Source organism: Microtus ochrogaster, chromosome 4 (genome assembly GCF_000317375.1).
Source record: "Microtus ochrogaster isolate Prairie Vole_2 chromosome 4, MicOch1.0, whole genome shotgun sequence".
In the NCBI taxonomy this organism is placed as follows: Eukaryota; Metazoa; Chordata; class Mammalia; order Rodentia; family Cricetidae; genus Microtus; species Microtus ochrogaster.
In genome coordinates this window covers 15784562-15793139 of record NC_022011.1, presented here as the reverse complement: position 1 = coordinate 15793139, position 8578 = coordinate 15784562, and the positions used below count along the sequence as shown (strand labels likewise).

The 8578-nt window shown below is 44.4% G+C and overlaps 1 protein-coding gene across 2 annotated transcripts in view; it reads right to left on the bottom strand.

Annotated features, from left to right (window-relative positions):
- Positions 1-729: 729 nt before the first annotated feature.
- LOC102000849 (liver carboxylesterase 1) overlaps positions 730-8578 on the bottom strand; it is a 27488-nt gene continuing 19639 nt past the window's right edge. For both annotated transcript variants that reach the window (XM_013354263.1, XM_005345629.3), the window contains exons 11-14: positions 7673-7820; positions 4514-4645; positions 3452-3524; positions 730-1116 (exon numbers count right to left, since the gene is read on the bottom strand). In XM_013354263.1, coding sequence (XP_013209717.1) covers positions 933-1116; positions 3452-3524; positions 4514-4645; positions 7673-7820 — 537 coding nt within the window. In that variant the 3' untranslated portion in view covers positions 730-932. The remainder of the gene's footprint in view (positions 1117-3451; positions 3525-4513; positions 4646-7672; positions 7821-8578) is intronic.

The following is an 8578-nucleotide window of genomic DNA, read 5'->3' as shown; positions in this document are numbered from 1 at the left end:
GAGATTAAGCCAGTCAACATTCCAGCATGGAGGGGAGGAACCACGAGCCCCCACCACTAGCTTAGACCCTTTGGAAAGTTTCTGATTGCTAGGGTGGGGAGAGTCTGTTCCTTTAGGGGGTATGGACACTGATAGGTTAACTATACTCCTGTGAATTGCCCCACAACCAGTATGGAATCCAGCTGGAGATGCTTCAGCACAGGTGATCCTCAGCAGAGTCTGCTCACTCCCTTTGCCATCCCATCCCTGTTGCATATTATTCTGCTCCAGCTGTGTCATCTCCCAGTGTGCTAGAGGAAATACAGAGTGGACTGTTAGCTGAGGGTGGGATTCCATCTCAGCGCTCTGGGTAGTTGTCCACCATGCTCAGGGAGGATTTTCATGATGCAGCTACTTTCTCAGTACACTGGTATGAGACCCCCTCACTCACACAAAGAAGGCTGATAAACTCATTAGTTCTCCAGGCTAGACTTGTGTGGAATTATTCTTTTGACCTGCTATTCCTCCTCACTCTGGAGTGAGTGGGCCTTTGTTCATGTTTCCCCAGGAACAATTGGCCCAGTAGCATCTCATCTGGGCCTCAGTGTGATTCAGGCCAGTCAGTCCGCTACCCACCGCCTGTGGAGATGACATCGCAGGACAGTGGATCTCTTCCCCACCTTCCCTCTCAGACACACACGTTCATCTTGAGTCAAGGTCACAGACTCTGTTTGATTTACAAAGTTATGATTTTCACTGTTGTAGGAAAAAATAAACGAGAGCACAACCACCACCACCTCCCTCTTTTTGTTTGGACAATATATCAAAGAGTTTACACACTCAACAGTCAGATGCCTTGTTTTGGAGAGCAAACAACAAACCGACAAGCAAAATGTCTATGTAGAATACCGCTTTTTCTGGCTCCAGGCTCTCCACCGGGCTGGGCCTCCTGATCAGAGCTCAACATGTTTCCTCTGGGTTGACCTCTCTGCTGCCTCGTTGGCCCTGAGCTCAGTCCAAAAGGCGACTTCCTTGTCTTTCAGCCCATGAGCTGCCTGTGTTGGGACTCCAATCTGCAGGTACCCTTCCTTCTGGTCATATTGTGGCCAATGGGGCAGCCCTTCCCCATTGGGGTTCCTGTGAACAGAATAGAAAGAGAAAGTCACCAAATCAACTGTGCTCTCCCCATGTGCAAGGCTGCCATGGCTTACCTCTGCCAAGAAAGCCTTCCACAGATGGACAGGTCTCTATATCCCATCTGGGAGAGCCTGTTCATTTTAAGAACATACACACTGTGGTTTGGATACTAAATTTTCATCGTGTGATTCAGGCTGATACCTATCTGGGCATAAGTGGAGATATTAAGAAGTGGAGCCTGGCTGGAGGAATCAGGTCCCTGAAGACCTAGTCTTCCGGAGTGCTTAGACTCTATTCCTTTATCTCTCTGTTCCTTTCTGTAGACAGACAGGAGCTTTTTACACAAACTATCCCTACTATGATGTTCTGCCTCATCACTGACCCCAAATAAAAAGTCCAAGCATAACTCAGAATCCAAAATAAACTTTCATCCTTGGAGTTGCTCGAAAGCTAATACATGAAATTGTTACTGAGATGTGGAGCATTATCTAATTAATCCGATGATACATTTTAGAAGACATTTTAGTTGGTTCGTAAAGAGTTTGGAAATGTTTGGTGAATGTACCGCAAAATGCCCAGAATACAGTTAGTGAGGCTTACAGTGTAGTCCAGAGGGAGCTAATGGGAGAAAGAACAGAGAAGTCAATATTCTGATCATATCACTCCCATGGGAATAAGCCACCCATGTTTCTTTGTCAAAATCTATATTTTGTCCGCTCCCTGAAATTTTATGAGGCCTGAGTTCATAGTTCATGCACTATTTAACTAGCAGGAGGAACTTTAGTGAGCACGGCCTGCTGGCAGCAGCAATGGTACTTTCTGCTGATTATAATCTGTTTACACTAAGATTTAGGGTCAGAAATCACAGCATAAAGGTTTGAAATCCTGACTTTTTCCAAACAAGGAGCATGCTTAAAGTTGTGCACAAGGACAGTTCTGTTGCTCAGTGGATTAGTGCTCTAGAATCAAGTCTGTTTTGTATAAGAAGAAAGGGAAGTTACTTTAAGAATGACTTAGGAAGCCACAAATCAGCCCATCGCAGGCTTTCAATATAAAATAGTTTTGAAGAATTTGTTTTGAGAAGACAGCACTAGGGATCCCTGCTCCCACCTCCCACCTCCCACCTCACAAAGTGACCTAAGGAACTGATTCTCTTGAATTTATTTTCCCACATCCAGAGACTTGGACGCTGCTACAGCTCTGTTTCATTGATCCCTGACAAATCTCAGACCAGAATTGCATTTCGGCATTGTCTATGTGGTGCTTGTTCTGTAAGCATGCAGAATACAAGGCTAACAAAGCCATCAAGGCTTCTTCCTACCTGCTCTCAAATGAAGGTTTGGGAGGCCAGCAAGTGTGTGTAAGGCTTTCAGCCCCTGCTAGCAACGCTGAGAGAATGTTACATGACATTTCAAGGGTGAAGCTGATGTTGCTATGGAGACCCCAGCAAATTAGAACTGGCAGGGCCAGGAACATTTGCCTAGGAAATGTTCAGACCATAAGATCAGCCAGTCCCAAAGAGGTGCTGGAGGTGCAGACAGCAAGACCACAGAGAAGTTTACCTAGCAAGAACCTACACCTACCAACAGACCCCTAGATGCTTCAGCAGTTACGATTTGCCTCTTGTAGTTTGGACTTGCTTTGGTACAATCCCTCGGTGGCACGTTCCTGTTCTTCCATGTGACAGGAATGTGTGGACATCGTCACTGGATCTTGGAAATGTTATTGCTTTATTGCAACGGAGACTCAAAACTAAGAGTTCCTGTGAGCCTGAGGAAGTCATTGACTTGGACTTCTAATTAGTGTTGGAAATATTGAGATTGTGTGATGGGCATGAGCCTCTGCAGGTCACAGGTTATGATATTAGATATTTAGAGCTTAAATATTCCTCCAAAAACATATGTGCCTTAATTCCCATGTGATGGTGCTATTGGGAGTTGATGGAAAATTTAAGAGCATTCCCCAGTTGGAGGAAGTTGGTCACTGGGAAGTGCCCATGAGGAGTATATTAAAACCTTGGCTCCATCCTTTATGTCTACTTTCTAATTAACAGGATGTATTAACCTTTGATCTACCCTATTTACCAGCATAATATCTGTATTGACACAGGACCAGAGGGAACAGCCAAGTGCCCAAGAATTGAAACCTCTGGTCTGTGAGCCAAATTTCACAATTTATCTTTCAAACTGAACTATCTCACAGATATCGTCACACCTACAAAACTGACTAAGATCTCATTGTAAGAGATCGTAGGGAAAAGGGGTTGATCACTTGAGCATTAGAAAACACTCATTCCCAAAAGCAATGAGTCTTCACACCGTATATCAAACCTCACCCATTCCGAGCAAAGTTGGCCCAGAATTTCATCACCATCTTGCTGAAGTTGATCTCCTCTTCCGAGGAGCCCCCTATGGAGGAAAAAGGAAGATGCTTTAACTATTTAAGACTTGGGTTACAAGACAGAGCAAGCACAGCACAGGGAGACTGTAAGAAATACAATATTTTTTTTTGGACACACTGCCCTCAGTGCATCTGATCTCTTCTGATCTCAGAAACTAAATGTGGTTGAGTCTGGTTAGTGCTTGGATGGGAGAGATGAAGAGCCTTGGCCCTTATCACATACTTATGGGGTCCAAATCTAACTTTTATGACAATCTTGCTTGAGAAGGCCCACACTTTTAAAGTTCAGATGTCTTTATTCTGTAAGCTCTCTGCCTTTATCTTCCATGTTCAGCTGCCGGGCACTTTCCTCTTGGTGTACAATGTCAATGATAGTTGGTTACCTCTGACTTAGCCAGGTTGGTGGCTTTTAGATATGTTATCACTCTCTTATTCTCTTGTTCACATATTCTGAAATGATCAGAATTGCCAAGGGCCTAAGGGTCCATACAGCTTGGACACTCCCAGAGACAGTGGTGTATTGTAAGAGATCACTAGTTACACACAGCTGCTGAGAAAAAGGTATTGGAGACCTTTGTGAAAGTGTCCCTTATCATATAATATGAGTTATATAAATATATGATGTGTTTTAGATATATAGATAGCCAGATAGAAAGAAACTAAATAGGCCTTGTTAAGGTTAGCAAAATTTCAAATTTCCTGTCCTGATCCAATGTTCTCACAGAAGGAAAATCAAACCATGCCATTTTTGCCCTAAGCAGGGCTTATATGGACCATCAGATCTTTTCTGGTGTCACAAGTCAGGATTCTGAGGATGACTATGGATGGGATGTGCAAACACAGTCATTCATGTGTGTTAAGTGGAAACTGTCTTATAACTGAGCCCTGCTTCAGAGTATCATGCAAGTCAGTTTAAAAGGAGAAACTCACTCAAGGCCATCAAACCAAGACCCAAACCCAGAATTCACACCACCAACGTCATAGCCAACAAAGATACCTTTTAAAAACGGGGCCCCCCATACTGAGAAGAGATCATCACCGTGGTCTCCTTTCAAAGACTTGGGTCTCGTGTCTGATACAAAGCTTGGCCGATACTGAAACTCGTACATGTAGGTAGGGGCTCCGGCATCTGTGGAGACATGGATTCATGGACAGGTCACATTTCCAGACACACTTCTAAGGCTCTGCAGTTGAATATATGCCTCATCTACAGAGGAGATAAACATAGTTTTAAGAGTGGTTTGTTTAGAGCTGCACAGCTGGTTGATGTGGAATTAGAATTTGAACAGGTGTTTATCGAATGAACAATGAATGCAATCCCTGTATGTAATAAATACATGGATACGTGTTATGGATAATGTAGCTGTGCCTTGGTTCAAGGACAGTCTAGAACCACATGGCTGTCTTTTCTCCAGATGCCTTTGAGCATCCTTAGGGTTTTCTTAGCCCTGTAGAGCAGGATGAAAAAAACCCAGGCTGCCTCTCTGAAAATTAGGATAATTAGATTTTCAAAATCTATGCAGAAACTGGAGGTTTCATGCTTCATATCCATCTGTATGCTTGGCCCAAGTGTAAAATCACCATTGTTGGGAGCTGCAGACCCCTGGCCCCTTGACCTTTTGCCTGCTGGAGTGAACGGACTAAACAATTTGTTTTCCTGTGCCTGCAGCTACTCTGAGCATGAGACCCTCTTGAGTTCCTGATGGCAGGAGAGTGGTCTCTGGTGGGTTTTACAGCTGAAAATCCTAGGAGCTAGGGCGTGGCTCTCAGTTAAGGATCCCTATATAAGCCTATAATGGGAATGCTTTGAATTTCTCACTATTTAGAATGATATTGGCTGTGGGCTTCCTGAAAACTGCCTTTATCATTTTGATGCATGTTCCCTGGTATCCCTATTCTTTCCGGGAATCATGAATGGATGGTGAATTTTGTAAAAGGCATTTTTTTGCATCTAATGAGATGATCATGTCGTTTCTGCTCTTTAGTCTATGTAAGTGGTGGATTAGGTTTGTTGATTTGTTGAACCATGTTCAACAGATGTGGTAGAATATGTTTGTTGAACCATCCCAGCATCAAAAGAGACCACTACAGACAAATAGATGCACACGAATTGGATAACGGAAAGAATTGTGTCATTTAAGGGGACTTCCATGAACTAGTGTGGTGGGGAAGTGTTTAAGATGGTTACAACCATCATTAGTGTCAATGATATGTTCTGTTGACTATTGTGAGCCCTCCTCCTGTCAGTTTTCCTGTCAATAAGCAAATATGGTGAAGGGGGAACCTCTTGACTCTCTAATATAACTGTTGGGGTCCCTTTTGTGGTACTGGTGTCCTTAGGCTAACGGACTATCACTCAACCAGCTAAACAACACTTAAGTCATCATCAACCTACTTAAATGCTCCACAGATTCCTTGAGACAAACAAACAGTGAAGAAAACTGAGAGCAGGGGCTACTGAGGATTCAGCATCACCAAGGCAGTTTGAAATAGCTTGTCCCAGACATTTTGCTGTCACACCACTAGTGAACTCTAGATGGTCCTAAGGCCATGTCCACCCAGGTCAGAGGAGCAGCAGTTCTCTTGGCCATATAGCAGATGGCCACTGTGACTAGTGGAGAAGACCTAAGACCTCTTGACACAAATACACCTTCTCTGGACGCTAGCATGTTTACTTGGTGATATGGTTGAGAAATGCTCGCATATACTCCCGCTTCCAGTACTGAAACATCAGCTCTAGTGTGAGACTTTGAAGAGCTCTTCTCTTGCCTAATTCAGTCATGCAGGCAGTGCTGTAGCACAAAGAAAGTGACAATGGAAAGCCACAGCAAAGGCACCGGCAGTAGAGGTGTTGACAGGCTGAGCTGCTGAAGTGGAAGCAGCTGAGCATCTTGAGAACAGCCAGGCCAGGAAGACAGTGGAAGGAGAGTTAGCAGGAGATGGTAGGGAACCTGGGTCGAGGGGGGATATAGACAGTAAGGTGCTAGAAAAGGAAGACTGCAGACCCTGGCTGACAGATGATTTTTACAAAAGGTATCAAGTCCTTTAGGCCAAGGGTTTCAGACCCTAGGTCCAGAGCCAGAGCTGTAATACTGACCAGTGTTAAGGGATAAGGAACTTCATTCATGAGCCCACAAAAGAGCTGCAACACCGGCTGCTGCTAAAACATGAGGAATTTAGATGCCCATACCCACCAGTTTTATGATTTTGCAGAAGCTTCAATGACAGCAGCAAGGGACTGGGGAGACCGGGCTTCCTGGGCCTAGACAGGAGCTGAACCGCTTGCAGGACTAAGGAGTGCATGTGTGTCGTGTTGTTTCCCAGCAGGCATGGCTGTAACATGAGAGGCTGCCCACTGCTTGACCCCACCTGCCTACACCCACAGTCAAGGCTGCCAAACACCAGAGCTGCTAGAGACCAGTGTTTGAAGAATCTCTCCTGGATTAATATCTGGACAGACCAAAGCACCCCGACCAGCTGACCGATGACTAAAACAGATAAACAACTGCCCTAATAAGCCAAAATGGCGACAGAAACAAGAAGAAATGGTCGATCTGAACAGATCAGTGTGGAATAAGGAGATCGTACCTGTAATTAGAAGTCTCCCATCAATGAAAAAAATCATATTATTACAATTTCACTGATAAACAGAACAACAAAATTAAAGGGAAGAGCTTGTGGTACTAATCCTTAGATTCTTCCCAAATATCTGTAAAATTCTTTTACTGAGAGTATCATTAGCTTGATGCTCACATAGGGCAGAGACACTACAGGTAAATAAAATTACAGTTCAATATCCTTCATGATCATAGAGCTCAAAAAATCTCCAATGATATTTAACCAAGTATAATTCAACAACATATTAAAAGAATAATCCGTGGGGCTATAAAAATGGCTCAGGGGGCCATTCATCAGGTTGGTCTCCAGGTCACTTTCTCATCTCTCTGGAGTGCTTGCTGGCATCATCTCTTAGATTAAATTGCATGTGAACCTTTTTCTCCCAGACACTTACCGGCAGAAACAATACTAAAACTCACATAGGGAACTGGCCTTCAAGACCTGACCCTCAGCAGACTTCATTTCTTTTTATGATGAGAGGCAGAGGCTAGAGATCCGTCTGGCGAGTTCATGGTCCTACTCCTTTCTCCAGACTCACCTCTGTGACTACGGGCCACAATTACAGACGGAACACCAAACATGACGTCTGCCATCAAGTCCAGGAACAGGCTCTTCTTTTCCACCAGGTCATCTGTCCTTCCTAGGTACATCTCAGTGGCAGCAGGAATCAGATTCTCAGAGACGTTCTGAAATGGAACAGAAAGTGACCACCTAACCTGCTGCAATGGGGCCTCCGGAGGTGGTGGCCATGGATTCATTGCTCCTGAGCCACTTGAGTTGAGGGTCAAATTCTCCTAGTTTGGATGGTGAGCGGATAAGAAGGCAACTTTTGGAGGGGGGGTGTGGCCCAGAGAAGACTAATAGGAATTCTCTAGGTGAGTCATTTGGTTTTAATAGATTTTAACTTTGGAGGTTAGGCATCTCAGCAATATATTATCATTGTCCCACTGGCTTCAGTGGGTAAAGTCCATGTGACTGAAGCCACCCAATGGCTTGAGGGCTGCTATCCAGTGGGTGATTTCTCAAGCTCTGTCCTGAATGAAGGGTGCCTTTCTCTACACACAGACACATATACCACCCTGCGTCCTTAAGCAAACGCAAGTTTTGTTGTCTTCCCTTGTTCTCTGAAGAAAGACACTTTTGGTATCCAATAAATTAACTTCAAAATATAATATTCCTGGGAAATGGAATAGAAAAGATACAAGTCATAAGTCTTGCAGCTATAGCTTCTCTTTAGCTTCACAGGCACCCAGGGGCCTGCAGATAAAAGCACCCTATGTGTCAGATGTGCAGAGAACACAAACTCAGCAACCACCAGTGGTGTCACCTTCTCTATGAGCTTCATAGCACCTATGTAAGTCTTATGCCACCAATCCCTGCCTTCACCTGTAGTAATAGGAGCCGTGGGCTGTGTCCCGCCACCCAGTTAGCTTTACCCGAGATA